A 21,691-nucleotide genomic window follows, 5' to 3' on the forward strand; every position below is an offset into this window, starting at 1 on the left:
TCAATCCCTATTTCACAGATGAAGCAACCGAGGCCCAGAGAAGTGAGGTGACCTTGCCCAAGGTCACACAGTAGACAAGTGGCAGAGCCAGGATTAGAACCCATGACCGGACTCCCAGGCCCATGTTATAGCTACTATGCCATGCTGCTTCTCTTCTTGTTCAACAAAAGGAGGCTGGGTTCTCACAGTTGGTAGGAAAGAAAAGGTGAAGCCGCCTATGCCGCTGCCTCTTGCAGAAGGGCCTTGGAGTAGAGAGAGGTAAAGAGATCTCTCAAGAAGAGCCAGGCCGAGGCCAGAAATTCAGGCCCTTTGCCTCCCCCGACAGAGAACCAGTTCCTTTCAGAGCTGGGCCAGACTCTGCCCTGTAACCACTTCTTTTGTGGAACCAAAGGGAGAATCCCCCACCCAACAGGCCCAGGTTCAGGGTTGAGGTGCAAGTGAGAAATAATTGGCATTCCACGTAGATAATGTGTGTGAGTATTATGTGCCAGGGAATTATGAAAAGAAAATGAATTATTTCTGCATCTGGCTCAATCGCTATAATCTCTGCATCTCCATTTCTACCGGGTTTTCATGGGAACAAACACTCGTGGGTGAACTCCGAGAGTGCTCAGTTCGAGCCAACCCTGGCTAGAGCCAGGGAGATTGGAAAGCATCATAGTCTGCATGAGAGATTATTAGGGCCCGGTTGAGGAATTTGACAATGGGAACAAAAAGACAGATCCAGGAGATGCCGGGTTGGGAAGAAGCCGCTGGCCCTTAGGGCTGATCAGATGTGAGGAGAAAGAAGGCAGAAAAACAAAGACAATTCTGTGAGTGGTTTAAAGGGGTATGACAAGGGGAATAAACAATACCTTTAGGCCTTATCTAGCAGCTGTGAAGATCCTGTAGGTGGTGGAAAATTGGGGTCTACAGAGGGAGAGAGTTCAATCTGGGATTGTGAAGAGGCAAAGGAATAGTTGGGGGATCTAAAAGGATACCCTCTGGAGATTTGGGAGACCTAGGTATGCGGCCAAGTTACAATGCTCTCCCTGTCATACCCCAATCTTAAGTAAAACGGGGACTCCAGGAATACCCACTCCCATGACTGTCTAGCTTCAGCTCCTACTCCAACCCTTGCAGGACTCGAGTCAGCATTGGGGTTGATCAAGAGTGTGGCTTCTGGGCCCACCTGGCTGTGTCCAGCCAATCTTATCCCAGTTGCAGGAGCATCAAACAATCAATGGTATTTATTGAGTGCTTACTGTGTGCAGAGCACTGTACGAACAGCTTGGGAAAGCACGAAACAATAGAGTGGGGAGACCCGATCCCTGCCTACGAGGAGCTTACAGACTATTGAAGTGGGACTTGTGTCCCCAAATCCAAAGCTTGCTGTTGGTTGGGAAGGGAGGAGAGTTTCAACTTCATCTGGATCCACCCCGCACACAGAACCAGCCTTAAGTTAGGATTAGGGGGGGACCAGGAGCGGGGATTCCTATAACTCCCTTTGGCACCAGGGTGCAGAGCCGGACTGGGAGATTCCCTCCCAGTTTCCCTGCTCCCTCCCCATTCCCCGCATAGCTGGGTGCCGGGGTGACACCTTCCACCCCCTGGAAACTTCCTTGCCTCAGTGATAATGAACCTGGGAGCACGGCAAGTGCTTTCTGCCCATGGATGGGGCAAAGTAGGCAGGGATGAAATCACTAAATTGTTCCACATGGAGCAGATTAATAATGACTTGTAGAATAAAATGTCCAATTATATGGTGCTTTCTCTCCAGCACTTTGGTTTCCCGATCTGCTGTACAATTGGTGCCACATGTAACTAATGAAATAATGATCACTTAATTTTTAATGGGTTCTCCTCCTGCCAGAGCTCTACAGACTTTGCATCAAACAAAATTCATTTTGCATTATTCCACAGTTTCTGATTAGAGACTATTAGGATTAAAGGCCAGGAAAGAAGCAGAACTGAAATCCTCCAGCATATATTTCAGGTCAGACTCCAAACTTGTCTCCCAAGAGAGTTTTATTTCCCCAGTACAATAAAGCCAGCTTAGGGGGAATACAAAAAAAGATTACAAACCATTTTGAACAAAGCCAAGATTTCCTTTTACGGTTCTCTTTCTGCCTTTCAGGATGCTTTTGGGGGAAAAAAACCCACCCCACCACTTTCCAACCTCCTAATATTGCTGCTGTCATCTCCCTGCTGTCGCCAAACTAGAAAGGGGTGGGGGGGAGGGGAAGAGAAGTAAAGGGAGAGGAAATAATAAATCCCCAAACTTCCCTGACCGGCCTGCAGATAGTGATCTGTAAGACCACCCACCCATCCCCAAGGCTAGACACAAGGAGGACTTAGAAAGAGTGCACACTTGCACTTGCAGATGTCTCTTTCACATCTCTGTTTTCTTTTTAAATAAATGAAGCCTGTAGACAGGCTGCCATCGATGGCAGTGATTCAGTCTTCCTGTCACAGCTGTCAGAGATGAGTGCCAGCTTTTAAACAGAGCTGCACATATGCAAGCAAGAGAGTTAAGCAGCATCAGACCCTGTGAAAGCACAAAAACAACACATCCAAGGCACGCAAGTCAGCGTAGATGTGGGTGTCCGCAGTCAGGGAATTCTCTGTTTACACGTAGACAGGCGTGCTGGTCTACATGTGTCTACATTGAAGACATGTAGTTTAGAGACCAGGAAAATGGATGAAGAATTCAGAATGTGGGTTCAAGATCTTGTCAAAGATCTGCCACCGACGTATTGTGTCAGCTCTGAAGCTCTCTGCGTCAATTTCACCAGCTATTAAAAGAGGCTGGTAATAGTTTCAGTCTACTTCATAAGAGTACTGACTAATGGTTAAATATTTCTTGCATATTTTGAATCTTCAGATGAAAGGCCCTTACATAAACACATGGCGAAAGAGAGAGTTGGACCCAAAGCACTATTAGAATAGAGGCTTTCCATTTTGACATTTCCTTCATGGAACAATTAAGGCCGAGTTCCACCATGAAGAACCACAGTTCCTAATCCCATAGTTTAACCACAGTGGTCCCTGAAGAAGCTCTGAGGGAAGAACAATCCATGAGCACATCAACTGGTTATCATAGAGACGGAGTACTGGAAGAAACCTAAAGAGGACAACTCATCCATCTCCCCGTCTTCAGGCTGGCTTCACCTAAACCAATGCAGACAGAGGTGGACACCCAGCCTGTTCTTAAAGATCCCCAAGGGAGAAAGCTGACACCCTTCCTTACTGATCTATTCCAATGTTTCACAACCTTTCCCATCAGGAAGTCCTACCCTACAGCTAACCATGAAATATGCCTTTCTTATTCCCCTGGACAAAGCACAGGAGTGCATTCCTCAATGTGTATAATAGGCACAAATCCCAGACCCTCATGGAGCCTGGGTTGTTCCTTTCACTGGGCTATGCATGCTGGCTTTCACCACCAATCTTGGAAAAAAAAGCTTCAAAATACTGTCTTTAAAAAAAAAGTACGAGCCTGAATTGTTTTAAACTGCCCTCATTCTGCTGGCCAGTGACCATCGCCCATCCGCTAAGTCTGCCAAGTGCCCTGATCATGCTACACCATGAACCTAATACTGTTGGCTGCCAAAGATTTACAGCTCGGCAAATTTTGTGGCAATTTCATGTTATTTATGACAGTGAAGTAGCATCTTGTGTATTATATTCCACATTAGCATCTGTCGCTTCACATTTGAGCACCCATATCTGAAGAAGACCATGACTCCTAACAAATGCTAATGGAACTGAAAAAACAGCTACCCTGACAAATATCCTGCCAGAATATGTTTAAGCATTGTTAGGACATGCAGCTGTGCATTTTCAAACAATTCAGCTGATTAACATGGAGTCACTTCTTTTCAATCTATTCTTCCCAGTAATCGCTCACATGTTTCAGTTGATTAAGCTTGAAAAGCCTCATGGAACAAGTATATTACAACCTGTCCACAATGGGATTCTGCTTGCACGATGCACTCTTGAGTTTCTATGTTTCAGTGGCTGGCCACTGCCAGCACTCATTCTCTGTGCATCAGTTTCCTCATCTGTAAAATGGAGATTCGATACTGTTCTCCCTCTCCTCTAGACTGTGAGCCCCAAAGGGGACATGGACTGTGTCCAACCTGATTAACTTGTATCTACCCCAGTGCTCGGCACATAATAAGTGCTTAACAAATACCACCATCATCATGGAAAACCTGTCTATGATTCTTCTGCCCCTTAACTAGAAATCATCTGAGCCCCATGCAAAGGCCCTCTATACCAAATTCCAACTCCGTACTTGGGTTTGTCAGTGTTTCCCCAAGGCCAGACTGATGGCTGTTCAGGCTGCCATTTCTGGAGCAGCAGCAGCCACTACTCAAATTTTGCTAGCAGATGTGGGGCTAGAAGAGAGCAGAGAGGCAACACTGCTTAGCAAAACAATCATGCCTGGGTGTCCATGGATACTAAAGCTTTACAGGAAATGGGTCTCCTATCCCGCCCCTCTATTCTTATTTATAGAAAATGCTGGGGAAATAACAGCCACATGAAAGTAGATGCCACTATCTGAGGGGAAATAAGACAGCTACCTGATGGAGGGAAAGACCTTAGAAAAGGTATTTAGATCTACCACATCCAGCCCACTGACACCATTCCAGAATGTTACCAATGTCCCCTTATCATCCAAAGTGCCTTCTTCCAATATACTACCCCTGAATAGTAAGAAATACTATTGACTGTGGTATCTGTTAAGCATTTAGTCTGTGCCAAGTACTGTACTAAGTACTGGGGTAGATACACAATAATTAAGTCTCACATGGGCTCACAGTTGAAGGAGGAGGAAGAGCAGGTATTGAATCCCCATTTTTCAGGTGAGGGAACTGAGGCACAGAGAAGTTAAATGACTTGCCCAAGGTCACATAGCAGGTAAACAGCAGAGCAGGGATTCGAACCCAGGTCCTCGGACTCCCAGGCCCGCGCTCTTTTCACAAGTCCACCCTGATTCTCATGTGGCTGAAGAGTTGTGAAATGCCAAAAATTGAGAGCTTAGGCAAACACAAAAGAGAACTTTAAATGCAGGGGAGGAAGGCAGCTTACAGTTTATAAGAATCTACTATAATGAAGTTCTGGTTCCTATGTGACTGGGAGAAATGAAAACACACAGTAGGTGCTCAATAGACAGTCAACAAATAAACTGCAGGACAGAAAACCCTTAGGCTATGAAAATATAAATGTAAATTCCTTGTGGGCGGGGATCACGTCTACCAACTATATTGTGTTTAATTTCCCAAGTACTTAGTATAGTGCTCTTCGCACAGTAAGTGCTCAATGAATACCATTAATGGATTGATAACAGATCCCTTATCTCTTGCACCTTACCCAAAGTAAACAATTCCAGGACTTTTTTGATAAGTGTATGTATACACACACATGTGCGTGCACACATATGTACATCCCTGTATCTGTATGTGGTACTATTGCTTATTAGGGTAGCTTTAATCAGATAGGGAGAAAGATTAAGTAGTCCCAAACATGCCCCTCAATTATTCCAGGGAAAGAAACAAGGGTCCTGCATCCATGTCTCCAGCTCCTTGTGGACAGAGAATGTGTCTACCAACTCTGTTGTACTCTGCCAAGTGCTTAGTACAGTGCTTGGCACACAGAAGTACTAAATAAATATGGTTGATTGACTGATGTGTCAGTGTGACTTTACCTTCACTTTTAGCAACATTTTCTCTCCCTGCTACCTAGATACATTAACCTGCATATGAATGGCTCTTTTGATCCCCATAACTCAATCAAGTGATCAATGGTATTTAATAAGCATTTACTATGTGCCGAGCACAGTACTACGTGCTTGGGAGGGTTACAGTAAAATAGAGTTGGATGGCATGATCCCTACCCACAAAGAGTTTATAGCAACATTATCTCTCCCTGCTACCTAGATCCATTAACCTGTGCACAAATGGCTCTTCTGGTCCCCATAACTCAATCAACTGATCCATGGTATTTAATAAGCATTTACTGTTTGCAGTGCACGGTAGTAAGTACTTGGGAGGGAACAGTAAAATAGAATCGGATGGTATGATCCCACAAAGAGTTTATATGTATATTTACATTTGTGTTTTTACAGCAAAGCAGCATGGCCTAGTGGAGAGAGCATGGGTCTGGGAGTCACAGGATCTGGATTCTAATCCCAGCTGTACCACTTGCCTGCTGTATAACCTTGGACAAATCACTTAACTGCTTTGTGCCTTAGTTTCCTCATCTGTAAAAATTGAGATTCAATACCCATTCTCCCTCATACTTAGATTTTGAGCCCCATGTAGTACAGGGACTGTGTCTGACCTGATTACCTTGTATCTACCCCAGTGCTTCATACAGTGCTGTGTACACAGTAAACACTTAACAAGTACCACAATTATTATTATTACTGGGTGCAGAGCACTGGGTTAAGCACTGGGAAGAGTAGAATACAACAGAGTTGGCAGACACAAATCGTGCCCTCTGGGAGCTTATAATTGGGGTGGGTGGAGGGGTGGGGGAGACAGACATGAAAATAAAGAATATGTACATAAGTATTGTGGGGCTGAGGTGGTGAGCATCAGAGGACTTAAGGATCATGTGGGGCTCCAAGTCATGCACTCTGGGAGCTTATAATTGGGGTGGGTGGAGGGGTTGGGGAGACAGACATGAAAATAAAGAATACGTACATAAGCATTGTGGGTCTGAGGTGGTGAGCATCAGAGGACTTAAGGATCATGTGGGGCTGAGGTAGGGAGAGAAGCAAAGTGCCTAAGGGGCACGGACCCAAATGCAGAGGCAACACACAAAGAAGGGAAAATAGTTGGGGAAATGTGGGGTTAGTCAGGGAAGGCCTCAGGGAGGAGATGTGATTTTAGTGAGGCTTTGAAGGTAGGGAAAGTGGTGGTCTGAAAGATATGAAGGGGGAGGGAGTTCCAGACCAGAGGGAGAATATGGTCAAGGGGTCGGAGGCAAGACAGATGAGACTGAAGTACAGTGAGTAGTTTGGTGTTAAGAGGAGTGAAGTGGGAGGGCTGGGTTGTAACAGGAAATCAATCAATCAATCAATTGTATTTATTGAGCACTTACTGTATGCAGAGCATTGTACTAAGCACTTGGGAGAGTACAATATAACAGAGTTGGTAGACACATTCCCTGCCCAGAACGAGCTCACAGTCTAGAGGGAAATTGGCGAGGTAAGATGGGAGGTGACAATTGGGTTGAGTGCTTTAAAGGTGATGGTAAAGAATTTCTGTTTGATGCAGAGGTGGATGGACAAGATTCAGGAAAACTCCATAAAGCAAGGAGGCATTTGACTGATGGATCGACTTAGTCCCTGGGTGGAGGACCTCTCTGAAATTTGGGGTCTTTTTATTGGACTCCCAGGACCCTTCTGTACATGAGAAAGGCCTCTCTGGCCATGTCTTCCAATTATTTTTCCCCTCCCAGTGCTGGTACACCACACCCCTAAATTATACTGATGCTTTCCAAATGTCCCAAGCACACTCGCAATGCCTCTTCATTCTACATAAAGTGAAAAGAGAGTCTGTGTATTCATTCCTAAGGTGGTTTTGGGCCTTTAAGCTTTTACTGAAGCTGCATGAAGTCTCAGAACAAAAGTCAACTCAAAGCTAAATACTGCATCCCTGACTCAGTACCTACCTAGCACGCTGTCAGAGCTCAATAGGTGCTCAGAGAGCAGATGTTTTGCAGAAGATTCCTAGAACAAGTTTAACACATTGTATTGCAAAAATGTGTTTCTGACTTTTCAATACATCATTATATTTTATTACAGAATTTAATAAAGCAGCATGGTAAAATGCCATCTGGGTCTCTGGACACAGCTAAGCAAAGCTTAAAATAACCCATCCCCAGCAGCTGTGAGGCCCCAGCTGTTCTTACACTTTCCCCACCCTTTCCACCTCCCAGAAAAAGAGTCAATGAAGAGTGGACATTACAAGGGTCAAGAATGGACTGACCCAAATGGGTGGCCAGTGGGATTAAAGGCCATTGATACAAGGCATTCAGTCAATCCTACCGATGGTGTCACTAAATGAGCTCCACATCTTACACAATATGCTGCTTGGTGATGCTGGTTAGACTCTCAGGGAGAGGAGAGAAAAGGTCTCACCGGTTTATTCCATTCTTGACTCCACTTGGTGGTGAATCAACCCCCTCAGAGACCAATGATTTCCCACCGTCCCACCCCCAGAGGCTGGTGGAAGAGGCTCAGAGTAGCTCAGAATCCCTAGAAAGAGTGGAGTGAATCATGAGAAACTCTGCCACTTGAGAACCACTTTAGATTCATAGTGCCCAACGTTTTACAGAAGTCTGTCTAAAGCTAGGGTAACAGAAGAAAAAAGTTAATCTAAAGACTTCAGAAACAAATCAGTCCCAGGAGCTCCAAAAATCAGTCTGTCCCTCCTCCCTGACTCTCTTACCCAGTCCGAGCCCCAACTTCTTCCTCTGCCCGGGGGCCATGTTTAGCAGCTCCACCAGTCCTGCGGCCCCAGTTCTTCTCAGAAACTTTAGAAAATACAATCCTCAGATGGCATGACCAACCAAACAACAAATACAGCTGCCTTCAGCAACACATGCAAGAAAGAACTTTCCTGGTCTCTCCAATTTCTCCTTCTGTTCTCCCCAATATCATCAACCCTGACCCCTCTATTCAATAGAGAGTCAAGCAGAGGAGGGAAATTTTGATTTGGGAAGCAGTGTTGTCTAGTGGACAGAGCAAGGGTCTGGGAGTCAGAGCCCCTGGGTTCTAATTCTGGCTCTGGTAATTGCTTGCTCTGTGACCTTGGGCAAGTCGCTTATACTTTGTGTGCCTCAGTTTCCCAGTTCAACTGTAAAATGGTGTTTAAATATCTATTCTCCTTTCTACTTAGACTTGAGCCCTTTGTGGGATAAGGACTCTGCCTGACCTGATTGACTTGTATCTACCCCAACATTTAGAACAGTGCTTGACACAAAGTAAGTGCTTAACAAATATAATAATAATAATTTGGCAATGAAACCCAGCATTCATTCTGCCTGTTCTTAAACCAGAAAATTTGTCTGCCGGTTCTCTGGAATATTTGGGAACGAACAGCCCGGATCATTTTAATTCATTTTTTATCCAGGATTATTTGATGTTTCTCAAAGAGAGAAACACTGGCCCTTTCACACCCAAAAAGAGACAGAACAAGAGTACATTTTCATCTTCCCTAATTGCCTGCACTAGGGAAACAACATAAAGCAGAAGTACCTTTTTCTAAAGAATATACTTAAATGATTCCACTTCTCAGTCCCAAGGAGAAATAAACAAGGAAACAAAATGGACCAACTGCCATTCTCTGTCCAAACTGTTTGAGAGATACTTCAATTATCCAATTCATGGATTATGCTTACTCTTTGCTTCTCCTCCCTGCCTTTTGGGCATTTCATTGCACGGTCATGGGCAATAATAGTTGCAACCTAGATCAGACAATATGAGCATTTTTTAGGAGTAGGAGAGTAATTTAGCAAAGCTAGTAAAAGATGAGGTGGGGGGAGGAAAATTGACACCATCCATTGACTATAATGAGACAAATTACTAGTTTCTTTAAATCATATCCCTGTCCTCCATTTTCAAAGATATTTGAGAGTCGACCATTTCAGAATACACCACTTTTTCCTCTTCACATACATGACCATCAACATTTACCCTGGGAGAAGAAAAACAATATCCCACTCTCTTGTACCAGAGAAGGCTGTCCCCATGGTTGTTGACTAACTAATGCAAGAAATGTCCAGTGCAAATTGACCGCTCTTTCCAAAATCTTCAACCCTCCTGTTTCCACAGGCAATCTACTTCTCTTTGGTTCCAATGGAAAAAAAAAACTGCCTAGCGAGAAGAGTGAAACCTCCCAAAGCTAGTTATCTTCAATCGCTGTATCAGGAACAGCCTTGTCGGACGAGAGTAAAGTCCCATCTATCAGCCCTCCTCCAATTCTCTGCTTCGAGACATCTTTCATCAATCCAAAATGAAGAGCCAGAAAGACCTAGAAAAATCTCAGGGATAACAGTGTCTCCTGTGGTCATCTCTCATCTGCCCCTGGTTTTCCGAATCTTTCTGGCTATTCATCAACTACATCTTCCCATGTCCCAGAAAGTTTTAGTAGCATACCTCAGAAAGGGCAAGCATGAGGCGCACAATTCTAAAGTTAGATTTAAAGTCAACAATAAGATAATGAAAAGAGGAAAAATAAATACATAAAAGGGGAAACCTGGCTGACTACCAGAAGGGCACTTTTGCTTAACTTTTCAGATAGTTACTCTGTGAAAGAAGTTCCAATAAAAAAGTTGCATTAGTGGAGAATTGAGTGAATGAGTGTGTTGATTGCGTCGACGAGTCCTGAAATTATTATTTATTGCAGGCCGTGTTCATCGTGGCAGAAAGGAATGGGAGGGGGTCGTGCCTGTGATTCTTGCCGAGGTCTAGAAGTGCTGTCAGGGCATAAGGGAATCTGGGCCTAGGGGCCAAAGCGGAGAGTCTGAAGCAAAATAAAAAGTTATGCATGAGTGGCGAGAGAAAGTGGAGGGAAGTCAGGGCCCGAGGATATACATTGTGAAAGATTACGGACCAGCGAGCATTAGAGGCAGAAAAATTGAAGGGGAGGGGCAAAATCGAGTAGGATGCCAAAAACGGTCCGTGGCCGGAAAAGTTGGGGATTCGTGGCTTTAGATTTATAGCGCTTTTTTGGCCATCTGCAAATATTACCAAAGCACAGACTGAGGCAACAAAACATCATGCTTCAAACCCTGCCATGTTTACCCATCCCATGCTTCACCCTCTAAACAAGTTTAGGAGTAAAGCAGCTGCGTTAACTGATAAGAGACCTGAAAATGGAAAAAAAAAAAGAGCCCGTTTTAACAGCGAAGGAAGAATGGCTTTTAACGGCCACTCTCCTGTCCGCAATTCTTAGAAGCGGGAGACAAGAAGTAAGCGAGGAGAGGAATACTGTAGAGGCCGGAAAGTGAGGTTAGGTGCCTAAGAATAGGGGAGGGGGGGGAAACGGGGAGACAAGAAGAAAGGGGATGGAAAACAGGAGGAATTTTTCCAAAACTTAAGCAATGTAGTGTAGAAACTAACAGGGAAGGGAGTGACAGAGAAAGACAGGTGTGGGGCAGGGGTAAAGTGTGCGGCTGCGGCAAGCTCTGAGAGCGGGAGGAGCAGGTAGGTCTAAGGTGATGGGTGCCAAGGCAGTCAGAGTGGGGTTCAGGGACATTTCAAATGGGGATCGGGAGATGTGCTGGGGACCGGGGGGCTCGCGAAAGGCAGCGATGGGATCGGAGGAGGGAACGGGGGTGGGGGGGACCCCCGACTCACCCCGTTGGCCGCGGCCATCTGCACCACGATCTCTGTGGCCGTCCTGCTGAAATACCTGCCGTCGCTGCCCACGACCATTGTGCAGCCCTGGCGGTCCCGGAGGTCGATGGAGGACAGGACACTTTGGATGAAGTTAGGCAGGTAGTTGCGCTGGCTCTCGAAGAGGCCCGTGGGCCGGCGCAGCCCCCCGCCCCCGGCCGGCTTCTGGTCTTCGTAGGGGGCCGTCGGCACCGTCAGAACGGGGATCGGGCTCCCCTCCATCGCGCTTCACCCTGTCGCTCCTGCCTGGGCACCGAGGACTGGAGGAAGCCCTTGGCCACCGTCCCCTCCCTGCTCTCAGGAGCGCTGGCTCCTCCCCGGCCGAGCTCCTCTCCCCACCCCCACCACTCCCCGCACAGCGGGGTCCAGATGTTCTCTCCCCACCCCAAACACCTCCTCTCCTCCCTCCCCCTGCCCTGGTCCCGCTGTCGCCTTCCAGGAAAGTTTCCCCCTGCTGCAGCCCAACTCCCTCTCCTTTCGTTTGCACCGCTGGAGAAGCACTGAACTAGCCCCACTCCCTGACCGCCTCCGTTGCCTCGTCCTCCCGGCACCAGTCTCCCGCTGAGGCTCTTATTCCTCCTCCTCGAAACTTGGCCTGGAGGGTAGGAGTTTCAGGAGGATATCTCAATTGCTCCCCCGCCACCTCGACACACACACTCACACACCTTCCCTTCCCCCGGCAGTGCGCAGTTGCCCACTCGGGTGCCTCTCTTCAACAAGGACAGGGGGGTGGGTTGAAACCTTTGCCATCAGCAAGCATCCCCAGCCAAAAATAACCTTGGAAAGAGGAGCTGAGAATTGTTGTTCTCTGCCAAAGATGAAATTGGAGGCTGGGCTGTGTGTGCGTGTATATGTGCGTGCACACTACATTTGTTGCAGGGGATCAGACACTGTCAAATCCCCCGCGCAAATACCCACCCTGAGAGCCGCCTCACCCTTTCTGAGAGGGACCCACTGCTTGACCTGCCAAGTTGAGACCCATCTCCGCCTATGAAATGAGATTCCCTTTAGCAGCATCAAGACAATCCCTGGCCTTCTTCCTTGCTGGCTATTTACCCAACAGTCAACTGCCCCCATCCAGGCTAACCACACAGACATTCTTCATCCTTTCAAATTGGTCAAACTACCTTCTGATTACAGAGGCCAAAGCTGACTGTGCAGCTCAGCAACGATGGGAGCTATTTCATTTATTATTTTAGCCCCACCTCTTCTACCCCCAATCACAAAGTGGAAATTACTCTTTCCCCTGAAAATACCATTACTAGAGCTTCATGTGGACCCGGGGGAAGACAGAAAAAGTGACACAGATGGAAAGAATGAAATAAAAGTTTAAAACACAAGCAAGGGAAAGTAATAAGAAAACAAACAATTCAGCTGATGTGGACTTATTTGCTCCAGTTTTCTCCACTCCCTATGGACCCTCCAACAGGGTTCAGAAATGTCACTAGCTTATTCTTCAAGCGGCAACCATGTTCCTGCTCCCTCTGAAAGGACTATGAGGAATAATAATAATTATAATAATGGTATTTATTAAGCGCTATGTGTTAAGCACTCTTCTAAGCACTGGAGTAGATACAAGATAATCAGGTTGGACACAGTCCCTGTCCCACATGGGGCTCACAGTCTAAGTAGCATTGCTTCTCAATTTCAGACTCATCTCTCTTATTCAACCCACATCAATCTGTCATGAAATCCTGTCTGTTCTAACTTCACAACATAGCTAGGATCCATGCCTTCTTCTTCATCCAAACTGCTACAGTGCTGATCCAAATATTCATTTCCCACCTTGACTACTGCATCAACTGTTATATTCGTTCATTCATTCAATCGTATTTATTGAGTGCTTTCTGTGTGAAGAGCACTGTACTAAGTACTTGGGAGAGTACAATAGTCACATTCCCTGCCCACAGCGAGCTTACAGTCCAGGGGCGGGGGGAGGGGGAGACAGACATCAATACAAATAAATACAATTACAGATATGTACATTAGTGTTGTGGGAAGAGGTGGGAAGAGCAAGGGAGCAAGTCAGGGTGACACAGAATGGAATGGGAGATGAGGAAAAGTGGGGCTTGGTCTTGGAAGGCTCCTTGGAGGAGATATGCCTTCAGTAAGGCTTTTTTGGGGGGGAGGAGAAGAGTAATTGTCTGTTGTATTTGAGGGGTGAGGGTGTTCCAGGCCAGAGGCAGGATGTGGGCTAGGGGTCGGAGGAGAGACAGGTGAGATCGAGGCACAGTGAGAAGGTTAGCACTAGAGGAGCAAAGTGTGTGGGCTGGGTTGTAGAAGGAGAGAATTGAAGTGAGGTAGGAGGGGGCGAGGTGATGGAGTGTTTTAAAGCCAATGGTGAGGAGTTTTTGCTTGATGCAGAGATGGATGGGCAACCACTGGAGTTTTTTGAGGAGTGGGGTGACATATCCTGAACGTTTTTGTGTAGAAAAATGATCCAGGCAGCAGAGTGAAGTGTGGACTGGAGTGGGGAGAGACAGGAGGCTGAGAGGTCAGCAAGGAGGCTGATTCAGTAATCCAGGCGGGGTAGGATGAGTGACTAGATTAACCTGGTAGCAGTTTGGATGGAGAGGAAAGGGTGGATTTTAACTATGTTGCGGAGGTGGGACCAACAGGATTTAGTGATGGACTGAATAAGTGGATTGAATGAGAAAGAGGAGCCAAGAATAACACCAAGGTTATAGGCATGTGTAACTGGAAGGATGGTGGTGCCGTCTACAGTGAAGGAAAAGTCAGGGGTCGGACAAGGTTTGGGTGGGAAGAGAAGGAGCTCTGTTTTCGACATGTTAAGTTTGAGGGGACAGGAGGATGGCCAAGTAGAGATATCTTGAAGGCAGGAGGAGATGTGAGATTGGAGAGGGGGAGAGAAATCAGGGCTGGAGATGTAGATTTGGGTATCATCCACATAGAGGTGGCAGTTGAAGTCATGGGAGCAAAAGAGTTGTCCACTACATTGTACTCTCCCAAGTGCTTAGTATAGTGCTTTGCACATGGTAAGCACTCAATAGATACCATTGATCAGCCTCCTTGCTGACCTCCCTGCATCCTGCCTCTCCCCCTTCAATCCACCTCACTCCGATACCCAGATCATTTTTCGGAAATACTACTCAATCTATATCTCCCCACTCCTCCAAAACCTTCAATTGTCACCCATCCACCTCCACAACAGAAACTCCATACCTTTGGCTTTAAGACATTTGATCGGCTCTCTCCCTCCTACCTTACTTTGCTGATCTCCTACTACAACCCAACCCATGCACTCCACTCCTCTGACACCAGCCTATTCTCTGTACCTCGATCTCATCTATCCCATTCCTAACCCTTTGCTCATGTCCTCCCTCTGGCCTGAAACTCCTTCCCCCTCATATCTGACAGTCCACCACCCTCCCCACATTCAAAACCCTCCTAATATCGCATCTCCCCCAAGAGGCCTTTCCTAAGCCCTCATTTCCCTTATCTGCCTTCCCCTATGCTTCGATTATGCACTTGGCCATGTACCCCTTAGTCACTCTGATGTTCACCCCAGTCCCACAGTACCTATGTACATATCTTTATACTCCACTATTTCCTCTATCTGTAATTTACTTTAATGTTTATTTTTCCCTGTAGACTATAAGCTCCTTGTTGACAGGGATCATATCTACCAACTCTATTGTATTGTGATTTCCCTCATTGATTAATAGATTAAGATCTGGGCAAGTTAGGTTTTTTTTAATGGTATTTGCTAAGTGCTTCTATGTGCTAGGCACTGTACTAAGTACTGGGGTAGACATGAGATAATCAGGTTGGACACACTCCCTGTCCCACATGGGGCTGATAGCCTTAATCCCCATTTTGCAAATGAGGTAACTGAGGCCCAGAGAAGTTAATTGACTTGTCCAAGGTCACCCAGCAGACAGGCAAGTGCTCTTTTCTCTAGGTCATGCCGCTTCTCAGAAATGCATTTCTTTTTCCTATGAAGATGGGAATTTCCTACATCTCCAAGTGGGTAGGCCCATTACATTCCCAAAAACCTAGTGCCAAAGGTGATCCAGAAAGTCAGTGAAAGAACTGTCAAAGTGTAAACTCTTTCCCATCTGGCAGGGAGAAGCAGCACCCCTTTATTACCCCTAGCAATCACAGAGTGCTGGATGGGCGGGGCGGGGCGGGGGGGAAGCAGGTGGTAAAAAGGCACAGTCAGGAGAAATCCAGCTCCTTTGCTGAAAAAAAACTCTTAAATCCGTGAAGGCCAAATGCCTTGTCAGCTCTGTGGGTATGTAAAAAATGACATCGGTTCAGTGACTAATGAGAAACAAATCAGCATCTTCTGATTTTCACTTGATACTGCAAATTCAGGAAATAGTGGCTTTAAAGTGCTTCATTTGGCCCACCCTTCCAAGGAGAAGTTGACCCATCAATGGAATAGTGAATTCTAGGCTGCTTCACTGCTGCTAGTAAATGAAACATCTTTCCGGTTGATCTCATCTACAAGATTCCTGTGTGTAGAGATTGTGTGTACTAACTATATTGTAATGTACTTTCCAAAGTGCTTGATACAGCATTCTGAACACAATAAACACTCAAAAAATACCATTGATAGATCGATCTATATAACTGGCTCTCTAATTGGAGCTTTTCCCAAAGGTGAATGATTACAAAATATTAAATGCTGTTTATGAAAAGCCAGTGAGTCATTTTTCAAAACTGTAAGAGGCAATAAATGAATGTTTATGCCAAGGCCAGATTCCAGATTACTCCATGCATCTGGAATCAATCAATGGTATTTATTAAGTGCTTACTCTGTTCAGAGCACTGTACTGGGCACTTGGGAGAGGACACTATAATCTCTAACACCTACAGAAGTACTAAGAATCAGACAGAGTAAGCATGTGGCAACTATGGCAATTGGGACCCCAAACCCCAGGGCCTCCAACCCCACTCCTGTGAAGTGGGAAGCACTCAGGTAAGGTGACTGACTACATCTGGTTCCCAATTTTAAAAGACAGATCCTTCAAAAAGCATCACGGTGCTTTTTTAAAATTCATTTCCAAGTTCACAAGGTATTCGAAAAATATTAGGAAAAAAGGGTGTGGTTTCTTTTTTGAAGTCCCATCTGGTGCTCGGGTAAACTTTTTCATTTGCAGGCATATACCAGGTTTTACAGCCACCATAGGGGTACAACCCGTGCTGTTTGATGCCTTAACCTATAAGTACTCCTGACCAGCCCTGCAATCCAGTCAGTGTTACAGGTAGGTAACTCCCCCACCAAATTTCCCCACAGCACTTATGTACGTATCTGTAATTTTATTTATTTATATTAATGTCTGTCTCCCCCTCTAGACTGTAAACTCATTGTGGGGAGAGAATGTGTCTGTTATATTGCACTCTTCCAAGCGCTTAGCACATGGTAAGCGCTCAATAAATACAATCGACTGACTGGCTGACTCCCACCCCTTCCCGCTTGAGTGGAGATTAATCCACCGATAATGAATGAATATTGGAGAAAGCTCTGCCCACAATTTGTGTCAGATTCTTAAGGTGTTAAAGAAAGCCCTGAGGAGATGACCTAAGAAATTGTTGAATGGGGAAATCATCTTAATTTAGAAGTGGATGAAGCAGATGTGAAAAGTTAATTGCATTCCATTAGACAAATCAGCCTCCAATCAGGACCGCACCAAACTTTGACAATCCAATGCCAAATTGCAAGATGCCAAAACAGATAAAAGAGATTATAATGGCTCCAGTGCCACCCAAAATCTTGAGATGAAATGTCTTTTAAATCCATCAGTGGTATTTATTGAGCACAGAAGCAATGTGGCCTTGTGGAAAGAGCATGGGCCTGGGAGTCAGAAGACTTGGGCTCTAATCCGGGCTCTGACACTTGTCGGCTGTGTGAATTTGGGTAAATTGCTTAACTTCTCTGTGCCTCGGTTCCCTAATCTGCACAATGGGGGTTCAATAGCTGTTCTCCCTCCTACTTATACTGTGAGCCCCATGTGGGACCTGATTATCTTGTATTTACCCCAGTGCTTAGAACAGTGCATAACACATAGTAAGCACTTAAAATACCATGATTATCATTATTATCATTACTGTGTGTAGAGCACTGTACTAAGGACTTGGGAGAGTACAACAGAGTTGGTAGTCGTTCTCTGTCTACAAGGAGCTTACAGTCTAGAGTTTACAGTTTAAGAAAGCTGACACATTTTTAAATATGATTGAAGGTGACACTAATAAACATAGGTGTTCCAAAGTGTCCAGAAACATTCGGAGTTAGCCCTCTATAAAGTACTAAGAAACAAAAAAGAAGGCTGCTGTTGAACTTAAATTGGAGAAACTTCACAAAAATGGAAAAAGCACTACCACAGGAAGCAGAACATCTACATCTGCCATATCCAATGGCTCCTACTCCATCCTAATCCACCTCGACTTCTAAGATGCCTTTGACACTGTGGATCACCGCCTTCTCCTGCAAACGTTATCCAACCTTGACTTCAATGACTCTGTCCTCTCCTGGTTCTCCTCCTATCTCTTTGGCCGTTCATTCTTAATCTCCTTCATGGGCTCCTCCTCTGCCTCCCACTCACCAATTGTGGGGGTCCCTCAAGGTTCAGTTATCAGCCCACTTCTATTCTCCATTTACACTCATTCCCTTGCAGAACTCATTTGCTCCCACAGCTTCAACTACCATCTCTGTGCAGATGGTACCCAAATCTATAACTCCTCCCCTGATTTCTCTCCCTCTCTCCAGTCTCGCATCTCCTCTTGCCTTCAAGACATCTCTACTTGGATGTCCTCCCATCACCTCAAACGTAACATGTCCAAAACAGAGCTCCTTATCTTCCCACCCAAACCCTGTCCTCCCCCGGACATTCCTGTCACTGTAGTCAGCACCACCATCTTTCTCGATTCACAAGCCCGTAACCTTGGCGTTATCCTTGACTCCTCTCTCTCATTCGACCCACATATTCAATGCATCACTAAATCCTGTTGGTCCCACCTTCATGACATCGCTCAAATCCACCCTTTCCTCTCCATCCCAACTGCTACCATGTTAATACAATCATGCATCCTATCCCACCTAGATGACTGCATCAGCCTCCTTATTGACCTCCTAACCTCCTGCCTCTGCCCACTCCAGTCCATAATTCACTCAGCTGCCCGAATCATCTTTCTACAGAAACATTCAGGACATGTCACCCTCCTTCTCAAAAATCTCCAGTGGTTGACTATCCACCTCCACATCAAACAGAAACTCCTTACCATTAGCTTTAAAGCACTCCATCACCTTGCCCCCTCCTACCTCACCTCACTTCTCTTCTTCTACAACTCAGGCCACACACTTCATTCTTCTGGTGCTAACCACTGTGCCTCAGTCGTACCTGTCTCGCCACCAACCCCTGGCCTAGAATGCCCTCCCTCCTCAAATCTGCCAGACAATTACTCTCCACCCATTCAAAGCCTTACTGAAGGCACATCTTCTCCAAGAGGACTTCCCAGAGTAAGCCCCACTTTTCCTCATCTCCCACTCCCTTCTGCGTCACCCTGACTTGCTCCTTTTTTTCCTTCACCCCCTCCATGCCCCACACCACTTATGCATATATCTGTAATTTTCTTTATTTATATTGATGTCTGTTTATTTGTATTGATGTCTGTCTCCCTCCTTCCAGGGACTGTCACTCTTTATTGCCATACTATACTTTCCCAAGCACTTAGTACAGTGCTCTGTACACAGTAAGCACTTAATAAATACGATTGAATGAAAGTGTCCTGTAAAGATACATAATCATATTACAACTCCTCCATAATATTGTGATATTATGCTTGGCATTATCTGAAAGATTAAATGATGGCTTAGTGACATGTATCATTCATTACAATACATGGTATAAAGGAATTTCATATTGCTTTTCCAGAGGCTCTGGAAGGGATCCTAATTTATAACATATAAACTGAAGCGAAAAATGCAATTCACAATACAACCAAATTTTCAAGGAACATAATCCAGTTGCACCATGAAACTGCTTTTTCCAAAGTCACCAATGATCTCCTCCTTGCCAAATCTAATGACCTTTCCTCTAGACTGTAAGGTCATTGCGGGCAGGGAACGAGTCTGCTAACTCTGTTGAACTGTATTCTCCAAAGCACTTAGTACAGTACTCTGTACATAGTAAGTGATCAATAAATGCTATCAATTGCTTTACTGCATCCTCATTCTCCTTGTCCTCTCAGCTGCCTATGGCATTGTGGACTCTCTTCTCCTGGAAACACTATCAAACCTTGGTTTCACTGACACTATCCTCTCCTGGTTCTCCTCCTCTCTCTCTCAGTCTCTCTGGCCTTTCCTCTTCAGTCTTTTTTGCAGGCTCCTCCTCAGCCTCCCACCCTCTAACTGTGGGAGTCCCTTAAGGCTTGGTTCTGAGTCCCCTTCTATTCTCCAGCTACACTCACTCCCTTGGAGAACTCATTTGCTCCTACAATTTCAACTACCATCTCTAAGCAGATGATTCCCAAAACTCCTTCTCTAACACTGACCTCTCTCCTTCTCTGCAGTCTTGCATTTCCTCCTGCCTTCAGGACATCTCTACTTGGATGTAGGGATGTAATAATAATAATAACGATGGCATTTATAAGATGCTTACTATGTGCAAAGCACTGTTCTAAGCGCTGGGGAGGTTACAAAGTGATCAGATTGTCCCGCAGGGGGATCACAGTCTTAATCCCCATTTTACAGACGAGGGAACTGAGGCCCAGAGAAGTTAAGTGACTCGCCCAAAGTCACATAGCTGACAGACACCTCAAACATAACATGTCCAAAATAGAACTACTCATCTTCCCACTCAAACTCTGTCCTTCCCTCGTCTTTCCCATCATTCTTCCTGTTTCAGAAGTCGGCAACCTTGGCAATCTTCGACTCACCTCTCTCCTTCAACCCATGTATCCAGTCACTAAATCTCGTCGATCCTTACCTCCACAATATCTCCAGAATTCACTCCTTCCTCTCATCCAAACTGCTACTTCGCTTGTTCAAGGACTTGTCACATCCCCATCTTGTCTACTCCATCAGCTTCCTTATTGACTGCCTTGCCTCCAACCCCTCTCATCTTCAGACCAAACTTCACTCTGCTTCCTGGCTCATCTTTCTAAAAAAATCATTCTGCGTACACCTCCCCGCTCCTCAAGTGCCTCAAGAGACTACAGGTGCGTGGATCAAGAGATGTGGACTATCCACGGAAGACATGCATGCGTTTTCCTCTGCTGCCCCAGATCCTCGGGAAGGTTCACGCTGCCTCAGGTCCATCTCCCCACTCATCAGCCCAGGCTCCAGAATGGTGGCCGGAGCGGGGAAAGCAGGAAAGCCCTGTGGCTCCTCACCAGATCCTGAACCTCTGGCCTTGGCTCCGGCCCAGACGGAAGAGATAAAGCCTCATGTTTTTGGTCTTTTTTAAAATAGAAAGAAATCAAAAGAAATCCCTCAGGGCCAGCAGCGGTCCCATGTAGCGGTGAGTCCCAGACCAGGGAGTACTACAGCTACTGCCCAGCCCAACAGGGGGGCAGTGCCTTCATTATGGCTGCCCAGACATGTGCCCTGGGTCAGGTGCCAGGCCAATATCAAACTGCATCATATGACTGGGAGGGGGGAGATGGCAACATCTTGAGTCACAATTCAACCTCTTCTATTAGGGATTGGTAGAATAGGACAGTAAACAAATTTGAAATCCAACCAAATGCCTCATGCAAATTGTACCCCCATTGTGGACCAGTAACCATTGGGCATCTGCTGTTGTACAGAGAACTGTACGAAGCAGTTGGGAGTACACTAGAAGCAAAACACATGGTCCCTGTATTTGAGGGGCTTACAAATCTAATGATCTTTAGAAAAAAAATGTTTATGGAGTCTCCCGTCTAGAACAACAAATATACAGATTTATTACTCTATTTATTTTACTTGTACATATTTACTACTCTATTTTGTTAATGATGTGCATATAGCTATAATTCTATTTATTCTGATGATTTTGACATCTGTCTACATGTTTTGTTCTGTTGTCTGTCTCCCCCTTCCAGACTGTGAGCCCGTTGTTGGGTAGGGACCTTCTCTATATGTTGCCAACTTGTACTTCCCAAGCCTTAGTCCAGTGCTCTGCACAAAGTTAGCGCTCAATAAATATGATTGAATGAATGAACAAAAGAGCTTCTGAGACTTCAGGATTGCAAACCTGAGTGAGGAATTGATTATGTAGGTGCTAGTGGCTTGCACAGCACACCACTTGCCCTCGGTCAGTCCTGCCAGTCATGTTCCTGCCGGGGTGC

General features: G+C 45.6%; 1 protein-coding gene across 1 annotated transcript in view; it reads right to left on the reverse strand.

Annotated features, from left to right (window-relative positions):
* PGM5 (phosphoglucomutase 5) overlaps positions 1 to 11,671 on the reverse strand; it is a 190,657-nt gene extending 178,986 nt beyond the window's left edge. The window contains exon 1 of the mRNA XM_038770071.1: positions 11,357 to 11,671. Coding sequence (XP_038625999.1) covers positions 11,357 to 11,617 — 261 coding nt within the window. The 5' untranslated portion in view covers positions 11,618 to 11,671. The remainder of the gene's footprint in view (positions 1 to 11,356) is intronic.
* Positions 11,672 to 21,691: the final 10,020 nt, after the last annotated feature.

The sequence above is a fragment of the Tachyglossus aculeatus genome, chromosome X4 (assembly GCF_015852505.1).
Source record: "Tachyglossus aculeatus isolate mTacAcu1 chromosome X4, mTacAcu1.pri, whole genome shotgun sequence".
Taxonomy (NCBI): Eukaryota; Metazoa; Chordata; class Mammalia; order Monotremata; family Tachyglossidae; genus Tachyglossus; species Tachyglossus aculeatus.